A 24,226-nucleotide genomic window follows, 5' to 3' on the forward strand; every position below is an offset into this window, starting at 1 on the left:
TATAAATTCACTTGATTTTGTAATCATGGTCTGACTCTCCCATTCCACAGATCATCTTCAGAAAAATCAGTGATGTAAAGAAGGAGGAGGAGGAGCGCCTCAGGCAGAAGAACGAGGTAACTCTCAGCATCCCTGTGGACCACCCAGTCAGAAAGCTCTTCCAGAAGTTTAAGCAGCAGAAGGAGCTTCGGAATCAGGGCTCAACACAGATTGACCCCGAAAGGAACCAGCTGCAGGTGGAAAGTCGCTCCTTACAGAATGGAGCATCCATCACCGGCACCAGTGTGGTGACCGTCTCCCAGATTACTCCCATTCAGACATCTCTGGCCTATGTGAAAACCAGTGAATCCCTCAAGCAGAACAACCGCAATGCCATGGAACTCAAGCCCAATGGCGGTGCTGCTGATCAGAAGTGTCTCAAAGTCAACAGCCCCATAAGAATGAAGAACGGAAATGGCAAAGGGTGGCTGCGGCTCAAGAACAACATGGGAGCCCATGAGGAGAAAAAGGAAGACTGGAATAACGTCACCAAAGCTGAGTCCATGGGGCTCTTGTCGGAGGACCCCAAGGGCAGTGACTCAGAGAACAGTGCAACCAAAAATCCATTAAGGAAAACAGATTCTTGTGACAGTGGAATTACAAAAAGTGACCTTCGTTTGGATAAGGCTGGTGAGGCCCGAAGCCCACTAGAGCACAGCCCCGTTCAGGCGGATGCCAAGCACCCCTTTTACCCCATCCCCGAGCAGGCCTTACAGACCACACTGCAGGAAGTCAAACACGAACTCAAGGAAGACATTCAGCTGCTCAGCTGCAGAATGACTGCCCTCGAAAAACAGGTGGCAGAAATTTTAAAAATACTGTCAGAAAAAAGCGCACCCCAGGCCTCATCTCCCAAATCCCAAATGCCACTCCAAGTACCTCCCCAAATACCATGTCAAGATATTTTTAGTGTCTCAAGGCCTGAGTCCCCTGAATCGGATAAAGATGAAATCCACTTTTAATATTATACCTATATATTTGTTAATATATTTAAAACAGTATATACATCTATATACATATGTGTGTATATACAGTATATACATATATATTTTCACTTGCTTTAAATATGACGAACACAATATGGATTTTGATATGTACATATTGCATGTCCAGCTGGATTCTGGCCTGCCAAAGAAGATAATTATTAAAAACATAGATATTGCTTGTATATTATGCAGTTGACTGCATGTACACTTTACATTTATTTATAATCTCTATTGTATAATAAGAAAGTATGATTTTTGTTAACTAAGGCGATATAATATTTGAAGAATCAGGGTCCAACCTGCCAATGTTGCCGTGACAAATTTGATCTCAGGCTAAGTATATCAAGCTGTCATTTCTTCGCTCTTCTGTTAAGTTAAAATTATAGATTAATGCCAAGGAAGAGTTCTACTTTTTAAACTGGTTAGTACCATTTTCTGATCGCTTTCCATAGGATATTTTTCCGTAACTTAGTGTTAGGTTATTTCCCCCTACAGGCAGTGTTTGCTCCATTTAAATGACTTTTGTTGCCTATGGCAAATAGCAATGTGGGATATTGAAAACTTATTGCTATGGGTTTTGTGCATGAATTGCATTTTCACTCAACTCTACCGCTCCTTTTTTTTGACATTATACTTAGATAGTAGCCATCAGTTCTGAGGTAAGGAAATCCCAACTTGCCCTCTCTTGGAGAAGAGCTGCCATCTTGTCAGCTGTCATTACCGACACCGTCAATACTCCACTGTTGATATAGTGTATAGTATTATAGAAATACTGCAGAACAGGGTATAAGGGCCTTTTACCAACTTGTGTTAGAGATACCAAATTTCCACAGGTGATGAATGTTCTACATGTATATTTCCAAAACTTGTTCAGGGGTGAATTGAAAGGCTCTTAGCAAAGAAACACATACAAAATTTTTACAGTATGGTAGCAAAATTTTAACTGTTTTACTACAGAATTTTTAAAAGGAATGTAAACAGATAGGCATGTTTTGTAGCATATCTGTAATTTAAAGAGTGAAAAGACGCGCACAGAATTGTTGACACGTGATTCGTACTGTTTGACGGATAACGCAGGAAACGTAACAAACCAGCCAACCAAGAAGTAGGTGTTAAGTTGCTTGACTCAGATAACTACTTTTCAGTGATTTTATTCTGGTTACAATTTTCTAAAGCTTACTTTGCACATAGTTCTACTGCTGAACGTCTGCTGGGTTGGTACAATAGACTACTGTGGCTCAGGCAGATCACTTATGAAAGGGTAAGTCAAGACTGAGCTTTGGAGTCTTTTGTGTTACAAATCCTCTTCTTAGAAAGTGCCTATTATCAACTAAAAAAGAAGTCACAAAAAGAAGACGACAATTGTGTTGTCTATGGCTCGTCCCTTCAATCATATGCATTCAGAATAAAATATACATTCATTTCTAAATACAGAAAAATTGAGTAAAGTGTAGTTTATGAAGTTGTTCAGAGAGGCATACTTTTAAACCAGAGCATCAATGGTATTGAATATTGGAAGAGGGGGAGTCAGTGTTGGTATCAAGTTGAAAGTATGTACCAATAATTTGTATATATTGGACCATCTGTACATAGGCATTAACATACGAAAGAAGGTGGCGAAGTGAAATGGTCTACTATATCCATTTTCATGAGCTTTTCTATCTTTCAGTGTCTCCAACCAAACTCATTAGAATTGAAAGATGAGTCATCATAATCAGACTGGAGAAGTACGAAATGGTACTTTGCTCTGTTTTAGAATTTCCATTTGAACTTGTTCACATGCCTCCAAGATGTGCCTCTCTAGGAGCCTAGCAGCATAGTGTGTACTGTGGGTTCCAGTTTCCATTTCCTTGTGCAAGTAGCTTCCCTTACCCCCAATGGAACTTTTCATGGACCATGTCTTCATGCTATGCTTCAATATCTACCTACCGTAGATATAAGAAAATGAAATAATTGTGGTCTATAAAGTAATTATGGGGGCTGGGGATTTAGCTCAGCGGCAAAGCGCCTGCCTGGCAAGCGCAAGGTCGTGAGTTCAGTTCCCGGTACCGGAGAAAAAACAAAAAAAAAAAAAAAAAAAGTAATTATGGAAGTCAGTCTTGAAATGGGAGGATTTTTTCATAGTGACGAGGGCAACTTTTTCTTGATCTTTGTTGAATTTCAGGGCATTTTTCTATTGGTTTAAGTCGAATTTGGGTAAGGCTTTTAAAGGGGAGTGAGTAGCAAAACATAATGTGAGTACAGAAAATGTTAGTTTAATTTTAACCATGTACTTCAAAAATAACTGTGTAAAGCTATGTGGGAATGACTGTGAAGCAGTAGGCTGGTGCAAGGGTGCAGTTCACCTTTGCAGCAGAGGGGTGCAAATATTTGCTGTCTTCTGACATGGACTCAGCATCTTGGCTAATTGACCTATAACATTAGCTGTGATGTGCTCTCTACCTAAATGTATGTGCATATATGCGGTAAACAACATGGTGGTTTTGAACTATGATGGGCTGTCAATAAGCAGGAAGGATTAATTGTTTATTAATGGTGTAGATATCACACTATTCTTTTGCAGACATCTCTGCCATCTCTGTGCATGACATGATGTGGTCCTGAATGCAGGCTGCTCTTCTCAGCAAGGACGCACACATTCAGCAAACACTGTATATAGAGTAGTAGACTAGTCTTTTAGGTTCCCAGATTTTACAGTTCTCAGTAGAATTTACTCAGATTGGGAGCAAGGGTAAACACCTGCTGTAATCCATGCAATCATGATACAGTCACGTTCTGTGTTTCAACTCGTGCATTGTGGAGGCTAGTTGCGGGACCAAATGACTGCATGTTTTATTCCTACACAGTACAGATGCTCTGGGTGAATCCAGAATACAATTTTTACTATTATACTGCTGAACAATGTACTAATAGGAATAAATGGATGTATGTATTTAAAATCCAAACATTTTCCAAAGCAACATGCACACACTTGTCTATGCTACTATTAGAATATAAGATCAAACGCTATATCCTAGACAGGTGGTTGTAACGTAAGAGCAAAAGTCAAACAGAAATGTGAGCTATGTAACATAATAGCAAGTTTTATCAGTCTGTATTGGGACAGTGGTGCACTAAACATGATCTAGTAGATGAAAAAGCTTGCAATGCAAGGCAAACAGAAATACAAAGAGTAGATGATGATGCTAAAGCTCCTTGTATCCCACATTAGCATGAATGGTGTGGTCATAGTGGTTGAATGCAGACTCACATTTCATTGTTAAAGTGGAAAATTTCTGTTATGATACTGACTCTGTCTCCCATTGTCCAAAGTAGGGGAAAAAATGCACACAGCCTTATGAAGATCAGAAAATGGATGATTTGACAATTTGAAATTTTAAATTGCTGCCAGCACAAATTGCTTCTGTAGTATCCAGCACTTTCCTGGGAGTATTATGAGAACTAACTAAAATGGCATTTTGAAAATTAACACAATTGGAACCCAGTTGCAAAGCACATTTTCCCTTACATTTAAGGAGATTTATTCACATGTGAGATCTGACCTATTTGATGTTCTATTTTGAATAACCACATTGCTTTAGAACTTTTAAAATTAATCCAGAGGAGTGGCTGTTTTGAAGTATACAGTGGCTGATACTTGTGAAATTCTCTGTCCTATTTCTAATGAATTCTTCTATCTTGTGTCATTTTTATCTTTTAAATTGTTTTCTCTGAGTCTGTTTTCCAAAATTTCATGTAGGTAAATTTGCCTAGAATGTATGTATCATACATGGGTAATTCTAAATTATGAATACTTTGTAATTATGTGAATGTTGTGCTTTAATATTTGTTCATTAGATATGAGTATTTTTATTGTGGTTTTTATGGAAAGCAGGTGAAGAAAGATTTTTTTAAAAAAACATGAATATTTAAGTTCTGTCTCAGATTCTGAATATACTTTTGTCACAGTCCAGCAGGGTAAATTAGGGCAAGTTAACTGTTTTTACAGTGCTCAGTGTTTCAATTTCCCCACCACTGAATATTGAAATAAACATCAAAACTGGTCTCTCCTTATATCAAGATATTATTTAGGTCCCTGGGAAGTCATTTTTCTTTCAGATGAAAAACACAGTAAGACAAATTAGCTCTTTCTTTCCTTCTTTCCTTCCTTCCTTCTTTCTTTCTTTCCTTCCTTCCTTCCTTCCTTCCTTCCTTCCTTCCTTCCTTCCTTCCTTCCTGCCTTCTTTCCTTCCTTCTTTCTTTCATAGTATATCAGCCTTGATGTGCTCTCTATCTAAATAGTCTAGGTTTTAAAGAAAAGTTTCTGGCCAGAGGTTGGCAAGAAGCATAGGCTGCTATGTAATTATTAGCCAGTTGCATTTGAGCATAAGACTCCTTAATTATCTGGCAATTTAGAAATGCTAACCAAATAAGCATGGAGAAAACTACAAGTTTTTGAGAGTAGGAAAAACAACAAAGGTAAACCTTACGGCTCTGTATTCCATTTAATCATACTAATGAGGTGTTATTTCTGACTTTGTGAGTAAAAGTGTGCACATTATGTTCAAGGTATGGAGTATCTTTTAACTTCTTATATAAATATAATTATGATGCATGATCCATATGGATCAATGTTCTTATAGCAAAATCCTCAACTATGGAAGAATTCTTTTTGATGACCAATGGATTTTTCATCATATATCTTGAACTAAAACAAATAATAAAATAGGTTAAATAAAGGAAAACCATTTGAATGGCATTGAAAACCACTCATGAGTTTGTCCTAAGTGATAGTGTTTTAATTTAGAAAGTTATGTAATTACTAACATTGGTAGCTTAAATGAGCCACCTATAATAGGTTTTTCAGTTTGAAAACAAGATGCATTTTGTTTGTTCATTCTTGTTAGTTTGTCCATCCTAAGGGCTACACTCAGACTATTATCACTACATTTGTTTATGGCCCTTTGGGAAGAGAGCACGAGCACATAGAAACAAGGGAAAAATTTGCGTACTAGAAAGGATATTTACATTCCGATATCTTCTTGAGTTTTGCTAATCTTTTTATCAAACTAGAGTTGAAAAATGTTTATTACAAAGTAAGAATTACATCTATTTTGAAAGTGCACATCATTGCCCAAGTTGAAGAAAGATTAGTTTTAAATGCCTTATAATTTTGTGAAGTAGATTAAGGGGGCTTAAGGGGATGGCACCTCATTGACCTTGACTTTTTATTATCCACTGTAATCCTTTCTATTTATTTGCTAAATGACTGGTAACATTATATTGTTGTCCACCTTGGAAGGCCGCTGGCATTACAACTCACAGTTGCCCTACATATGTATTCTACACATATGTAAATAAATAATTTAAATCAACTTTCTCTCAGTGTAAACTTTGTGCTCGCAGCCTAAATGTTAGCAGCTTATATAGCAAAAACTCCTAGGACCATGACATGATATTTATTTTTTTAGAGAAGTGATAGAGATTAATTCAATTTTATAGAAAATACACATCTTATCTTGTTCTGGGAAAATGATCTGAGAAACAAAATCTATGGATTTACACAATCCGGACAAAAACAAGTGTGCAAGTTTTAAATAGATTACTAATGCTAGGCTATATGGACTCCAAATTATAATTCGTTTCCAAATTATATGCATTTCCAAATTATAATTCCTTGTTTGGGATAAATCTCCAAAGCACAGTGGAGTTTGAAATTTAGTTGTGAGTAGATTTATGCATGACTATTGGCAGTGTTTGTGGGTGCAGTCAGGTCTACTCTGGGGCATTTGTATAGATTTTTAAAAATTATTTTACCTTAGCTTTACTCTTGCACAGTGCTTTATGTTACTTCTATAGATTGTTCTGTTTAAGTGTGTACAGCCTGCTCAGCGAGAAGAATTAGCTCACTTTGGATTTGTTGTTGGCTGTAAAAAATTTGTGCACATGGAGCAATAACAGGGGGGCACTTGACCAGAAACAGAAATTGTAACAAAATGCCCAACATCAAAATAAAACCTTAACATCTCCATTTCTTTAGTTGCAGTATGTTTTCCTCACTGGTACAGCACTGCGCAAGAGGAAAGGACAAATTCATATGCATTTTACAAGTGTCAGAATCTTTAAATATTTGAATACATATTAATGACTAAAAATGTAAGCCTAGCTGTTGAAAAGAAATAAATTCAATGTGTACGTGTTGCATATTCTTCTTTAGTATCACTGTGTATTCTCTTTATGCAAAAGGATTCTTACGTGAGAAGTTTCTAGTCCCTATAAGTAAATTGTGAAAAAGACAGTTTTACCAATGATGTGACACGACCACGCTTCTTTTTTTGGTCCAGGGAACTGAACTCAGGACCTTGCGCTTGCCAGGCAGGTGCTGTACCGCTGAGCTATAACCCCAGCAGGACTGCACTTACTAATAGAGATGCCTGGTTAGGCTTTCCATACCTCTCTCTTGTGAAATTTAGATCTTCAGTGTTAATAATTACATAACTTTCTGTAGCTTTATTTACTTTCAAAGATTAATGACCCATAAGTTTAATATTAATTGGTATCTGTATTCTTTCTGGCATTTTCCATCCACCTTTTTTCCTGTTTAAGGAATGAATTGATTTTTCCCAAATATACAGCTTCTCTTATCTCTTGGACTTCACCAACATTTCTCATTTACAATATTTCCAGAACTAGAGAACTGGATGCTAAAAATAATGACTTTGCTTTTAACTATCTTCCTGAAAATAGGAGTTTTTTTAACATTTAAAAAATCAATAGACCTTTCTTCTGGTTAAGACAGATCCTTTCTTTAAATTTCAGTGGTTTTAGTATTTTTCCTCAAACTATTGAAACAAAGAAACTTAAAACAGTTTTTTCCTGCCTCTAGATCCATTTCTACCTTGGAAAGAGTGACAATAAATATTTATGAAATTCTTAATTGTGACCTACATTTTGTTTTCATTGTGAAGGAATTTAATCTAGCTAATTTAATTTAGCTTCTATAATTTTGAAAATATATGATATTTCAAAGATTACAGGGAAAATCATTTGGGGTCATAAAGTCTTTGATGATGAGAAGTGCTAAAAATACCCCAACATTCTTTATTAACAACATAATTTACTGAATGATGATACCTAATTATATCCAATGAATCAATTTGTGAAATAGTGCCCATGTTATTACTAATAACCTAATCTTCAATGCATTTTATGCAAAATAATTGATTCTCAACCATCTTGTAAAGGCAGAGAATGTTTCTCACCCAAGTCCAAAGGCTGCTGAGACTCTGCAGTCTCAGTTCTCCCACTGTATCCTTATTGTCTTTCTCTAGCTCTCAAAACACTTGCGAAGACGCAATCACAAACCATCTCTTTCTACGTATTGTCCAACAGTTAACTTTTTCATTATTTATATTGTATTTATTAAATTGCATGGTAGAATTTGAAAGTGTTTGAAAAACTAAAGAGAAAAGAGATGAGCATGTAGGTTGACATACTTGCTTACAAGTTGCTAAGATTTGTAATTGATCATAAGGTCTGTCATAGTTATTTTCTTATTGCTGAGACAAAATACCTGATCCCCAAAGTTAAGGGAGAAAGGGTTTATGTGGCTCACAGTTTGTAGAGTTTTCTGTCCATAGCTGACTGACTCTAAGGCAGAGTGGAACAGCGGACGAGTATTGCAGAGGAGAGACAGTTCATAGCGGGCAGAAAATAGCAAAGCAGCCATGGGGCAACTTCTGCTCTTTCTATTCCTTTTATTTTATCCAGGCCGCTTAGGGCTGGTAGCACTCACACCCTTAATCCTAGCATTGCACCACGGGTCAATCCCAGCATCACACACTCTGGATCCAGCCACCTCTGAAATACCCCACCTATAACTGGATGAGGTTTTGGGGAGACATTGGGACACAAGCTGTAGCAGTCTAATTAAAATTCTGAGTCATGTTATACATGGAAGAGGGGCATGAGCTAAAATGTTTTAATGCCCACTAAGGGTCCCATGTCAAGATTTTCTCTTGATTTCTAAAATGAGGCCTTTATCTCTTCATGCTTTGTGAGGGTCAGGGGCACAAAGTATTTGGGCTGGGAAACAGGCATATTGTTGCCAACAACGACAGAGAAGACCAAGAAGAAACTGTCCGCTTCTTTACTCTTAGTCTTAGAATTAAAATGAAGGCTAGTTAAGCTCATATTTATTCAGTGTTCAGTACATTAAGCACTTCATTTATATCATGAAATATAATTCTCGCCAATAGTCCTGTGAAGAAATAGTTAAGGAACTTGTCCGGGATAACAATAGCTAACTGATAACTAATAAGGGGTAAAGCTGAGATTCTAACCGAGGCAGTCAGACCTTACAAAGGAAGCATTTATTCATAGAATGTTGACATGAATTCCACGTTTCTCAAGACATGAATTCCACGTTTCTCTTCCTTAAATCAAAATAATCTTTAAAAAACTTACACTCAAGAATGTAAAGACAAAGTTCATTTTTTTTCTTATAGTTCATAGTAAATAAATGACAAAGGTTGAAATTGTAACAGTTTAAATAAAAAGTGTCCCGTTCAATTGGAATTTTCCTTTACTTGTAAGAGTTAAAAAGTAGTACTGGTGGGTAAATGGACAAATATGATTAAACACACAGTCACTGGTAGCAATATTTTCTTTATAGTTGAATTTTAACATAAAGAGATAATGTGTGACAGTTGTGGAAAGCAAAAGATGTTTAGAATTTTTTCTGTGATTTATTTTTATTTTAATATTAAGATTTGGATGAGACTCCAGAAAGACTTCATTTTTAATTTCATTTTTGACTCACTGAGTTTTAAGTAAATTATTCAGATCTTTCTATTGATTACACAGATGCTGGCATCTTGGCCAAATGACTCCTAAATGCATTATCCAAATGAGCTATTTCTGTCTAGAATGGTAATGTGTGTTCTTATTTCCAAATTTAATGAGTTTGTTTTGTGTGTATTTGCTTTAGAGAGATTAATTCTTTCTAATAAAAATATTAATTTTTAAGATGTGATTTACTTGGTCTACCCTTTGAACTGTATAAAGCAAATGAAATAATGAAAAGGTAGGCAGGAAGGAAGGAAGGAAGGAAGGAAGAAAAAGAAAGAAAGGGAAGAAAGAAAAAGAAAAACACAGGCAAGAAGTGACATGTGGCCACATTACACTCTGGGTTTTTCAACTGGAAAAGGGTTGGGAAATATCTTGCTTTTGCTTTACTGATAACACACTCAGAGGTAACGATGAAAAGGAGCATCCTATTTTCTTTGAAATAACTGTGAGGGGCCTTGGGTGACACTATCTAAAACCTCTCTTGGTTGCTATCACTTCCATTCTGGGATTCTACATTGTCACTGCATTCTTATTTGAATAAGGTCATGACTTGTGCTAATAGCTAAAGCATTTGGACAAAGAGCAGTTAACTAAAATTGTAGCATACGGTCAGAGGTATAAGTGAGGGAAAGGGAGAAAAAGCAAGTGATAGTAGTTGGTGGTTTTTCCATGTGTGGTGTCCTGTTCGTAGTTTTTGCTTGTTTCCTTAGGATAATATATTGTCATCACCATGGCTAAGATTTTAATGAAGCAGTTTGAAAGCTTGCCAAATATTGGGCCCTTTTTAAAATAAGTGAGTATTGCCCTACCAACAAAAAGTTGAGAATGTCTAGTTCTGATGTAGAATCCCAGGTCCCTAAGCATGTAGTGGGTTGGGCTGTATCTTGGATGAGCAAACTCAAGAGGATCTGACCACTTTCTCATTATTAATTACTGACTGTTGACTGAATAGTCAAGACCAAAATATCTACCTTGATGCCTGAATAAATAAGATTGAATATTCATAGTATTTGATTTCAGTAATTAATTGTCGAATGTTTTATCTGAATTCTTAACTAAATCTACTTTGATGCTATAAAATTGAACTGCTTTTTCCGTGGTCAAACTCTCTGTTAAGTTCGGGAAATTCGATTTTGTGACAAAAGGAACAGAAAGATTATTTTTGATGTCAGAACTGATGTTGTCTTGGATTCCTCATCTGCTCCTCAACTATTCTAACCAAAATTTGTGGAAGAGATTCTTGATGAAGCCAAGACTGAACAAAGAGAAAAAGCACCTTGCTAGCAAACTATGCAAAATCACAACATTCATGTTTAATTTCATGTCTGGAAAAGTTTGGTGGAGGTGAGTCTTTAATGTGGGGATCTTATGTCACAGCTGTGAATTGTTAGCATACACAAAATCCAAGTGTACTTGCATTTTAAAATTAAGATTATTCAACATATTTCATGTTTAGAAGAGCTAGGGACATGCATTGCTTTTTTATCCCTGAAGGAATGTTTTCTTGTTGTGATTCTCATGATCTTTTATCCAAGAGGTTTTAGGGGTGATGTCTGCTTCTATCTCCTTATGGTTGGGTTCCCGGACACCTGCCAATAAGCAGTCACTTCATACCTTAGAACCTAGTCACAGCAGAGGGAACGGGGAACACACAGTTACGTGAACGGATTTCTCAAATGATATCCCACTGACACTGGAAAATGGTGAGAATCATTTCTACTCTGAAATATCCACTGGGGTTCATTGAAAGAACAATGACTTCTAGAAGTCCTTAGTACTTCGACAACACAAGGTAAAATGTGCATATTTGTGATATATTGAAAACTGTAGATTTATTTTTATCTTATGTTCCAGTGAGTTTGTTTACACTACTTGCATCATTTTGTATAGTAAAATGTATATTCCTGTGTATAACACTGATGTTACTATGGTAATTTATTTTTGCAAATTCTTAAATGTTTTTTGCCACTGCAAGCATATTTGTCAGAATTTGAAGGTACTAAAAATGCCTTTACCTTTAAGGGTAGAAATATTGATCCATGTACTGACCGAGAAAATAGTGCAAAAATTCCAAGTGAGATGTTTTTAATGCCATTATGCTAAGCAGTACTTCTCTGTAATTTTCAAAATCTGATTCATGCTAGGCAGATCCTTTTTTCTGCTTAGACCAAGATATTGCAACATGTAATATAGAAATTTTGTATATATTGTTGACTTATCACTTGATTGCCAAGAGGATGTGTGAAGATGTTTTAAATTTGTGATTTTAGGGTTAATTCTGGAATACTTGTGATCAACATTCAATTGCGGCTGGAAAGTTTGCGGTGATTTTCACTTTACTTAAAGTTTGTTCTCAAGAAATAGTGATTTTAAAAGAGTGAATTGGCAGGTGGAAGTTTCCAACCCAAAAGAATTCTGGGTTTCAGCACAATAACCTGTATTTCATCAGGGAGGATTAACTTTGCTTTTTTCACACTTTATTTAAATGTGGATATTTTTTCATGATTCGGAATAAAATGTGCATTTTATGGAACTTGCTTGAATTGGGTCTTTGTTGGAAATCACTGCTTTCAATTTGGTTAAATAAATGAAAAATTTCCCAACCCAAGAATACAAAGGAATGCATTTAGGGAAAAGTCTTTTGACTAGTAGCTTTACTAATGTTATTTTACCTCTGATAAATTGTATGGATGTGGAATAAGTAAAAAAAATGAAATAGTATCATAAATTTTAAGCCCCAGCAATACTTTCGCTTAAGTTAGAAGGTTTCTCTTTACCAGAAAGGATGATCAGATCTAAATTAAATTTTGGTGACATTTTTATTTTAAAGGGGAATTTCTTGCAATATTTCTCAATCCTATCCACATATAAAACACTCGTAAAATCCTGTCAGCATGGGGCTACTTCAAAGTGTGCAAGACAGTAAGTAACACTCCTTTTTGAAGAAGGTATAGGTGATTTCTCATTAAGTCCCTTTGTTACAAAGCACGTGTTGAATAATTTAGGAAGACTATAACATAAGAGCTACTTTATTTTTCCTAATTAAGGAAACACGCGTTTAAGAGATGCTCTTTTTGATATCTCTGAAGTTAGTCATATTTCTTTAATTGTTCTTCGAAATTCTACTTTGATTGTATGACAATGAAATAAAACATTGTCCTTGTTGTGGAAGCATGAGTGAAGGATTCTTCAATTGCTGTCAGTTGTGCACGGATCAATGATATGAGAATCACACATAACTAAATAGATCATCGAAGTGCAAGGGTACTTTCTACGCGAAGTGAAAGTAACTAAAGGCTTTGTAACTGTTTTCCTTACATACACATATACATGTACACAAGCACTCAACAGCAGATTGCAGCCTTTCCCCCTAAGTTCTGTGGTAATAACTTTAAAAAAGCAGTTTTCATACCATGATAAAAAGCAAAACCAAAAAAAAAGCAAAAAAACAAAGAGAAACTTCTGCCCAAGTGATGTTTACTCCTGAGAGTGAAGAGAACACTTTTTTTTTTTTTTTGGTTTTTCTCCGGTACCGGGAACCAAACTCACGACTTTGCACTTGCCAGGCAGGCGCTGTGCCGCTGAGCTAAATCCCCAGCCCCAAGAAAACACATTTTAACCTTGCCCCTCTCAGCATTGTAGTCCAGATGCTTCTGTTCCCAACAAACAAGAAGGTCTTTGTTTTGTAATATATTGTGAACACCAGTTTTCCTGTATCGTCACGTATACTTTTTAACCTACGCAAATCAGCATAGTATGCTTTATTTTTATTTATTTATTTTAAAAAAAAATTTTTTTTTTGGTTTTTCTCCGGTACCGGGAACCGAACTCACGACCTTGCGCTTGCCAGGCAGGCGCTTTGCCGCTGAGCTAAATCCCCAGCCCCAGCATAGTATGCTTTAGTTTGATTAAATAAGAATGTTCTTTACTCGAGCAACTCAGAATCACATTTTTACAGCTGGAAGGGACATTGAAAGCGAATCGGTACCACATCTACTTTCAGAAATAAAACCAAGAAGTGGAGAGGGTAAATTGATCCTCCAGTTATAGGCATAATTAGTAGAGGAGTGAATATGAAAATTCAGTTATGTTAACACTGTCCAATGTTTTTCACCACTAAATGCCTTTAGGGTTTTCTGTGGTGTAACAATACACACACACACACACACACACACACACACACACTGTTTAGCTAATGCTACTTACGTGTTGCTAATCTCTTGTTTTTGCTGAAAAGATAGCTTTAAATTAATATTGTTATCTCACAAAAGCTGTGCTCTCCTTGACATCAAGATTACCGTTTGACATCCCACATCCATCAGGTTGTTCTGTTTGGATACAGCTGGATAGTGGGCCATAGCTCAAGAACATTGAGAAAAGATTGGGTACTGACCTCCCTGATCACTACTGAGCAGAAGCTGGAACTTCTGGGTTTCTTGTCATGTGGACACACGGAACACAGCTTTCTGTTTTGCTTAATTCTACTGTCCCCTTGTGCCCACATTTAATTCTTTCTGTGTGTGTGTGTGTGTGTGTGTGTGTGTGTATTGAAAGATGACATTCTCCTTGGTCCTTAAAATTCCCTAAGATTATTCCCATGAAAAAGAAATGGGTATTGGTGTTCACAGTTTATAAATAACAGTGTTTAGTATGGTCAGTGGCTGGTGGGAAGTACTGGTATCTTGTAATTTGGACCATTCAGTCCATCAGTCAACATTACTCCCTCATATGGTATTATTCTAGGCACACCACACTAATCAAATTTAGCAGTGCCCAAAGTGTGAACCTTAGAGATATGGACCTGCTAGGAGACCAACAGCATGATTTTGTAGTCTATTAGTTCATTTCCAGGTGTGGCAATAATAACTGAGATTTAGAGACAATGTTAACTCTCTTATGCCTTCTTGAAAATTTCATGTTCTCTATTCTTAACACTTGTTATGGCTTAGATCCAAAATGTGCCCTTAGGAGGTAGGACCTATGGTTCTGGACCTGGTAGGATATGACTCTTGTCCTGGTATGTCCTGGTAGAATATGATTATGGTAGAATGGTCCTTGTAGGACTTGGTAGGATGTGGTTCCCTGGAAGTGTGACCTCAAAGGGTGTGTTCATGTCTCCAGCTCCTGCCTTCTTCCTCTGTCCCTGTTTTCTAGCTGCTGTGGGTTGAGAAGTTTTCCTCTACCACACCCCTCTGCCATCTTGTTTCTGCCTTGGAGCCAGCCAACCATGGATTGAACCCACTAAAACTGTGAACCAACATAAACCTCTCCTCCATTAAGTTGCAGGTGTTAAGATATTTTATCCCAGTAATTGGAAAGGGACTAATATAATACCCTGCCCCAAATCTTAGGCACTTGAGAATGGAGAGAAGGCAGATTTTCAGAGCCCTGGGTGTCTCATTGCTGCAAGCTTATGCTCTTTCCTCTTCCCTGTAGTTTTCTACTATGCTGTCAGCAGGAGCAGAAGAAGAAACACTCAGCAGGTACGGGTGAGCTGCTAGCTTAGTGGCTGCCTGCCTGACAGAGGAAAAAAGTAGGACTAATGTAGGTTATCCAACAATCATCATGACCTTCTGACAGGAATGGAAGGGAGCGATTTTGCCTTTCAGGACATCAGCAGCAAGTAAAAAACTTCCGTACTCATGGTCCTGCCAGGAACCTCTCTCCTCTTCTTTTCTCTGACAGTGTCTATTATATTGGATAACATAAAATAAGTTGGGGACAGCTCAAACGAGGCAATAGCAGTGAGAGTGCTTTGAAAAATATAATGGGTTACATACAAAGCTTGATATACTATTCGCCATTGATTTTTCACAGTAGTTAAGAGTAGCTTCCAGAGCTGATTGAGAAGGAACCATAAATATTAATAACATACACTGACACCCAGCTCTGAGGAAAGTTTCAGATTTTCTCACCTAAATGTAGAGAGAAAAGTGGACAAGTTCAAAGTTTGTTCAGACACAAAAACCTGAGTACTTTTCCTTCCCCACCAGCTATATGGGCAAACACAAACACCACACAACCTCTCCTTTTCTAAAACACTCCAGGGAACAAATATTTTTTAAAATATCAATAATATATGGGCTATACAAAAATATAGCTCTAATTTCATTAATCTAAAAGTAAAGTGAAAATTCTCCAGAAAGCAGTCTTTTTGACCTTTTCACTTTCAGAGTTACCAATATCAATCTGTTACACAGACTTGGATTTGGATATTGTTTGAGTTTGTCCTTATTAAAATGCAGACAAATCCAATAAACTCCCAAAGTTCATCCTACAGCACTAGGTAGGTCATTAGATGTTGAGTTCACTTAGGACTCTCACCTGAATTATGAGGACACAATGTCAGAGCTGACAGTTTGAAGCACTTATCCCTAATAGGACACAGGGATCACACTTCAGTGACTCTAGCTTCATGAGAACTACCTCCCTTTGACACCCTGACTGGGTATCTGTACCTTTCCCAGGATTGTATCTATCATGATTTTTGTTGTTATTTTATTGTTTTATTGGATTGACTTTGATATAGAATCAAGATTCTATTTTGTATGTTGTGCATTTATGGATGGTTGGCTAGAAGGATGGGTAATTATCTCCTCTTTGTCAGATGAATCCCAGATACTTTCAGTGCTCCATCTAATGCCACATACACTCCCATATAATACACTGGTTGATATATAGTCTTTTATAACCTCACATACCTAGAAACTATAAGAAAAAGTTTTCCAATTCAGATATCTGACTCCCAAGTCATGTTTTTATTTGCTGCAGTGTGATTCTCAAACCTGCATTTGATACCCAATTTTTAATGTCAACTCTCATAGGAATACAATAAATATTAAAATTAATTTTTTGGCTAGCTATTTAGTGCTCCCCATGATCATTTATCTGAATACAGAATTTCAGGATTTTGGTCTTGCACTGAGGTTCCTCTGGTGGAGAGATGCCAAGATAAACCTTCGTATATGGTCTAGGCCTATTCACAGACAGAAAGTATTTCAATTGACAGTATCACCTTGATTTTATCATTGCGTGATGACCTATGCAGAAAAGCCCCACAAGATCAGAGCACTGAGATCAGTCTGTGTCAGACACTCCAGTAGTGTAAACACAAGAGTCTTAAAGGAAATTATTCTGTTTTCCTCTTCTTTCATAGCTCCCTGCTGTGTTCAGAAACATGCACTATAGCCAGCACGGTTACCAGAAAGAAAAGTTGTTAAGAGATAATTAAAACACACTTCTGTTTTGAAAAGAATGGACACAAAAAACTCAAGCAGGAAGGTTCTATCTACTGCTCAGGTTTCTCTTTGCATTCCGGATAAATGAGGCACCATAAAACCCTTCCAGGTACCTGAGAATGCGCACTACATGGCATCAAATGTCACATGCTGGCTTCGTATCTTTGTGCCTCACTGGGCCCCAAAGACTTAACTATACACTCCCTGTTTTTGCCAGATTGTGGCCCCGCTTCTCCACACTATAGCGGAAAAGGCTCCCTGCCTAGCTAGTTCCTCTGTTAGCTGGACCAGCTCAGCTCCATCAGTCTTCAGTCTATCTAGGTTCCACTTCTTCGCTAGCCCTCAAGTTTCCTCACACAAGCCAATCACACCTGCTGCGGGTTCCAGAGTCACTACAAAGCTTGCTGTCACAGCAGCTGCTATCTCATCTGTCCAGCGTTACCTGTTGCGTTCAATCATCTAGTACTATTTAGGGTGAGGGTCCCTCCTCACCATTGACATGAATATGCAATAACTAGAACAGAATGGTAGTTCATTTATTGAAGGGAATTGTAACGCATATCAAACAGTAATGGTCATCAGAAGTCAGCTCATTCCACCTCTTCTGTCTTTGATGGTTTGATTCAATGATGGCCTCTGTATGGAGCAGGCTCTTGTCAAATGTAGTCAAAAACTCTGTGTGTAAATTTAGGTTTGTCTTTTAACACATTGCTATGAGGTGGTTTGTTTAGCTTAGATAAGCATCAGCTGTGTGGCAAAAGTCTCTTCCTCCAGTTTGAATATTTGGAACAAACATGGTTGCTTCACTGACTGATCTTGATGTTGGAGGCGGCTGATGCAGTAAAACGGAAGTAATGGGTTTTCCTTTTTCTAAACATCTTCGATTTCCAAGACATTCACTTCACATTTTCTCTGTGTTAACAGATTTATAGTTATTTGGGTAATTCCACAGTGAAAACATTATGCTTTTTCCACTTCTATACTCTTTTGACAACTCCACAGAGTCTGAAATGATCATGTGGATGTTTAGTTCTCAGTGAGGAACAATATTGCGCAAGGGGAGATTGGCAATTTCTGGGAGGATATTTGGTTGTATCACTGGTATAAGCATGCTAGTGACATTTAGAGAGCCTAGAGACCAGGGTTGGTGTGAAGCATACTGTTGTACATGGGATTTCCTCACAGCAAGAAGTGGTCCAGCTCTGCATGTGTGAAGTACTGAGCTTCAGACACTCTGATTTAGACCATGTATCATAGTGCTTGTCATTGCAAAGTATAAAAACCAAAATGTTAATGATTTGAGCAACAACGAAGCCAGAAGTTGGTTTATCAGAAAGCATCCCCTGAAAACATTCCTAGAGATAATCTCAAGCAGCACGACAGTAGAATGTCAGCATCCCATCGTGTTTTCTGTCTGTCTGGACAGAGAAGAACCATATTTTGCTGTAATGGACAATAGTTCACACAATCCGGTGCTGTAAATTATAGTTCAGTATAAACTTTCCAGAATATTTTTATTTTTTTCATTTCATAGTGAAGCATTCTTATATTTATACCGGCTTCTTTCCTATGAAGTTTGTTCACTGAAAAACATGGATACATTCTTAACTTTTATTTTGGAATAATTCACTCAACAGTCAAATGACTCATGTAAGTTTCCCTTAAGTTATGAAGTAATCTTTGATGATAGTATTCAGTCAGCTACAGTTTAAATTGTAGGAATTTAATACAGGGAGGCAAAAATGTCTTCTCTGCGCTTATTATAATCATTTCAAAAGGGAGACTCTGTGGTTTAATTGGCCTTGCCTTGCCCTCTTTCGCTTTTTAATGGTATGCAGCTCTGATTGATCCATGACATAGTCTTTAGAAGGAATACTGCCAGTGCAAAACTTCACTGAGAAACCTACTCATGTCCATGTTGCCATGGCTACTGTCATTGTGAATCTGCCCGAATGTGATGGCTCCTACCTAATTTCACATGCAAACACACGACACACACACACCATTCACATGAGTGCAGTAAACTTTCACACAATTAATAATCCTAACTACTCAGCTACTACTCTCACTTCTTTGTGACGAGGGTATTTCTAGAAACATTTTTTGACTCCAGGAAACTTTTCTCTCTGAGTCCTGTTGGTGATTCATAGTCCATTTACAAATGAGTTTTGTCTGTTACTAGAACATTGATGCCAGGTGTAGAACCTATCGGAAAAGTTTTATTGCCTTAAAAAATAACTATAATGAGGTATAACTTCAATAGCATAAGTTCACTCATCATAAATGTAGAATTCTATGATTTATAGTAAACTTATTACTTGCACAACAATCACCATAGCCAGTTCTACCATTACTTCAAAAGAGTCTCTTCTAACTATTATAGTTCATCTTTCCTGTCATCACCATCCTTACGCGGTCTTCAACATGCTGTACTTTTCACTAGAGGATTTTTAAAGAAAAGTTAAACAAAAAACATTCTGGCTGTATAAAACAGAAAGTACGACAATGTAGCAATCCCGTGTTTAGAAAAATTGTAGATTGTTCTACAAGCTTAAGATATATAATAATGTGCCATTCTGAAGTGTACCTGTATTGGCTTGTATTATAAATTCATTCCTAGACAGTTATGAGAAAGATAGTTTATCTTTTAACTTCTTTGTTTTGGGTCATTTTTGCAGAATAACGTGATAAGAGCTTGAACTATTTTGAGCAGAGCAGACTTGTTCACGCATAGGGGGATGGGTGTTGCTCCAAACCATATCCTTCAGTTCATTTTTTACTGTAACATCAAATTGTGTCTCAGTATAAATTTGAAAAGATATGCCTGTTAAAAAGCACAGTGATCCCTCACCTATTGCAGGAGTTATGTTCCAGAAACCCCTACGATAAGTGAAAATCCGCGAAGTAGTGGTGTTATATTTATTTTATTATTTATATATATTTTAAGGATTTATAAACACTTGCCACACTCCTATAAACTTTTCCCACTCTCTTATTAACCTTTCCCACACTCTTGTAAACACTTCGTATGCTCTTAAACACTTTCTATACTCTTAAAACTACGTAAGTTTAACAACATGTAAAATTCCATAAGTACGCACCAGTGAAGTATGCTACAACTTGAATAATGAAGATCATGAATTGTGTAGCTGTGCAGTACTGATGGCAATGTGAAGTGAACAAGGAGAGACGCTGAATGTATGGGCACAGTGCAGGAGAGCAAACAGACCGATGCTATGGTCACTGAGCCAATCAACGTCCAGGATACAGAACACAGTGCTGTGGTTGGTCTCCTTCCCTTCCATCAGCCAATAGTATGCTGTGTACAATCTCACGTTGGCAAACTTGTGCAAGCGGTAGTGGCGTACTGCATTTCCGTTGTGTACAGTATGATATTCACCCACTGATGAAATACATACCGTATTTTATCTCCATTTAATATTCTTTTAATATGTTTGAATTAACATTTTGTATATTTTTATATGGTTTTAAATTTTTTAGGCAAAAAGAGTCAAAATCATAAATATTATATAAATACCTGTATATTGCAAAATCTCATGATGTAGTGAAAACTCCATGATACAGAATCGATATATTTTTTAAAAAATACCCGTGATACAGTGAAGCTGCAATAAGTGAACCGTGATATAGTGAGGGATGACTGTACTTCACAATTCCGAGATCCCAGGCTATATTTCTTCTAAGTATATTTGTACTGTGTTTATAAAAGGTAGATGAACTTCCCACTAATCTATAGAAATAAATCCTAAATTAATGGTTCTGTGACCCAGTTCTGTGAAAGTCAAAGCCGTACCCCCTGGGTATCCATTTTATTCCAAATCTGGCAGACAGCAAGGATATGCAATGTATTCAGTAATTATTTGTTGACTAAACAATTGTTGAATGTTATCTTAACATTGTTTAATGTCAACATTGTAAAATATTAGGTAAATATCTTACTACCTCACTGGGTCACTCCTAGAGAGGCTGTCTTCTACTCACCTTTTTCAGGTTTCTTTCAGTTTGTTCCTCTTGGATCAATATAGTTAAAATTAGATCAGTTTTGCACATTCTAGTACAATGTTAATAATATAGAGCATGTGGAACTGCCAACACATGGCTAAAACACCTTAATTCTGCCGAAATTAAACAAACGTGTTTTTATTTTACAAACACATATTAGATTCTCGTTATATAAAACCACTCAGCTAGAAAGGGAGAGTTACAGAGCAAATAAAAGTGAGGTCTCACCTTCAGAGGGGCTTAAAATTCAGAGTAGAAAGCTAAGAAGTAGACAAATAGTGCAAAGGACTGAGTGTAGTGGAAGGAATAGCGCAGACATGTAGAGAACATATGATAGTGGAAATAATCATCCTCAATCTTCCACATGTGAAATCGGGGATCCACTAATCCCTACCTTGTGTTTCCTAGGATGTTGAACTGGGAGCAGGAGGCACGCTGGCAGGAGGCATCCTTCTCGCACCTCAGTAGTCTGACCAGTGTCACGGTGTGCCCTTCCCCAGTTCAAGGGGTGAAAGATGTTAGGGAGTCAACTACTTCACTCATGTGAATGGTGTGTGTGTGTCGTGTGTTTGCATGTGAAATTAGGTAGGAAACACAGTGGTCTTCTCTTACCTGTGGTTTCACTTCTGGAGGTTTCAGTTACTGTGGTCTCAAAATATTTAAGGAACAATTCCAAAAATAAACAAGCGTACATTTTAAACTGTGTGCTCTTCTGAGCAGAATGATGAAATCTACTGTCCTGATATGACCCATCAGGGGAGTAAATCATTCCTCTGTCTGGTGTATACATGCTGTGTGTTCTACTCATGCTACCAGTGGGAGCAGGGGGCTGGTGAGATGGTTTACAGTTACAGTGAGAATGCCACAGTGAATTATTAGGTCCTATGACAGAGGAAATTAAGAAAGCAGTATGACATTAGATAGCGCAAGTACAAACTAAAGTTTTTCTCCATTATTTCTTTTCCCCAAAATTGGAAAAGACCAGGCACATTTTATATTTTAAAATGTAGTACAATTTTATTCTCATTCTAGAGTCTGGCGTTTAAGATCCCGATAAAGGTAAATAACAAAAACATTTTGGGGGCATTGGTTTGAAATTGTGTGTGTGTGTATGTGTGTGTGTGTGCATGTGTGTACAAACCAAGTATGATTTACAATTTTAAATGATTATTTTTACTTTTTCACTTTTTATTTTATCTTTGTCAAGCAACAAATCCATACTTTGTTACAAATTCTCCTTGCCAGCATTATCAAATCTTTCCTTTATAGAGAAATCTATTAGAAGAATTTTGAAGAGATTCTTCAGATGAAATCAAGGATAAGCAAAATATTTATAGATATCTTATAATGATTGACAAATTTAATACCTCTTCTTCCTCATTCTCATTAACAGTTCATGTAGGAAAGCCAAAAATAACTACTAGTCTTAGAATATTCATTAAAGAGCAATATAAGCAAGGGATGGCGATGCATGCCTGTAATCCCAGCACTCGGGAGGCTGAAGCAGGAGGATAGTTGTGAGTTCAAGGCCAGCCTAGGCTACAAAGTGAGCTCAAGGCCAGCCTGAACTACACAGTGAGATCCTGTCTCAAAAAGAAAAAGAAAGAGCAATGTAGGGTGGAGTTTCTTTAGGTATTTAAAATTTTAAGCACACAATAGATTCACTGAAAAACGGGGTTGGAATGGATGGCTGAAGCATCTTTCTGTGAAACCGTATCAAGAATACTTTCAGATGCAGACTTGCATCATTTCTTAGGGAATTTTGTTGTCATGACAACATGTTTTACAAGAGCACTTTCAGTTTCCATAGTTAAAATTATACAAAAAGAGTTTGATAAAGTGAACCCAGGTGAGCTTCAGTTATTATATTTGGATAAGGTCTCCCTGCTCTATCATAGTCACATCCTTGAAATAAATTAAAAAATGTAGGACTTTTTTCCTTTTGAACATAACGCCTTTTGCTATAAAGATTTCTTCCCTCAGAAAATGAGTTTAAAGGGTGCAAAATTTTCTCAGTTTAAATGTCATCAGTTTGAAAGGTAATTTGTAAAGAATAAGCCATGATAACATCTAATACGTGAAAGGACTTTCAAATTATATTGTTTTGTGTAGAGATAAATTTTGATGAGTACTAGAAAACCAAATATAACTGGAAGCATCTATTAAAGATGAAAATACTGTTACAAATGTGATGGTGATCTGCATTGTCCTTACTTGAAAATCTCTTTAATGTAAAAAAAAAAAAAAAAAAAAGAAACCTTTTGGCTGCTCTATTTCTCCTCTCAAAATAAATGAGAATTCCTTTGTATGTTAATTTCAAGTTGTATCCATCCCCATATTACCCTTGTGGCTATGTATTGTTACAGATAATAATCTTCAAGATAACGTACACATAAAAGTTACATTTGAAATGTTCATTATTTTACTTCTAGATAGAGACTAGGTGGCAAATCTGTATTTGTTGCTTCAATACCCAAACTTTTGTTATTGTTGTTGTTGTTGCTGTTTTTGTCTTTTTGAGACAGAGTCTCGCTATGCAATTCAGGCTGGCCTTGAGCTCTTTTTGTAGCCCAGGCTGGTCTCGAACTCGCAGTGATCCTCCTGCCTCAGCCTCCTGAGTGCTGGGATTACCGGTGTCAATATCCAAACTTTTTAAAGATTTAAAAATTCATTATTTGAACCAAAAATACTACATAAAAGAAAGCACATAAAAGAAAGAAGCACACATTAACTAGGAAACAACTTGGTAACAACCATCATATTCCTTAGTGCATAAAACCATGATAATTTACCAAACAGATGTACAGAGCTGTGCTAAAGAGAGGAAGCTCTTCAATAAATTATGAAATTTTTGCCAACCTCTATCTCTGAATGACAGTCATCAAGAAAAAAAAAAAAAACAACAAATGCTTCCATGCCTGTGTTGAAAAAGGAATTCTCCTACACTGTTGGTGGATCTGCCAACTAGTACAACCATTATAGAAATCAGTATGGAGAGTTCTCAAAGAACTAAAATTAGAAATTCCATATGACCCTGCTATCCCCTTCTAGAAATCTTCCACAAAGAGCTTGAGACATACTAGTATGGTGATACCTGCATACCAATGTTTA

At 36.8% G+C, this 24,226-nt stretch overlaps 1 protein-coding gene across 1 annotated transcript in view; it reads left to right on the forward strand.

Moving 5' to 3' along the window:
- The window catches only part of Kcnh5 (potassium channel, voltage gated eag related subfamily H, member 5), a 338,297-nt gene extending 335,303 nt beyond the window's left edge, over positions 1–2,994 (forward strand). Inside the window, exon 11 of the mRNA XM_005399159.2 lies at positions 51–2,994. Coding sequence (XP_005399216.1) covers positions 51–1,001 — 951 coding nt within the window. The 3' untranslated portion in view covers positions 1,002–2,994. The remainder of the gene's footprint in view (positions 1–50) is intronic.
- The last annotated feature ends 21,232 nt before the right edge of the window (positions 2,995–24,226 follow it).

The sequence above is a fragment of the Chinchilla lanigera genome, unplaced genomic scaffold (genome assembly GCF_000276665.1).
Source record: "Chinchilla lanigera isolate Chin_1 unplaced genomic scaffold, ChiLan1.0 scaffold00065, whole genome shotgun sequence".
NCBI classification, from domain to species: domain Eukaryota; kingdom Metazoa; phylum Chordata; class Mammalia; order Rodentia; family Chinchillidae; genus Chinchilla; species Chinchilla lanigera.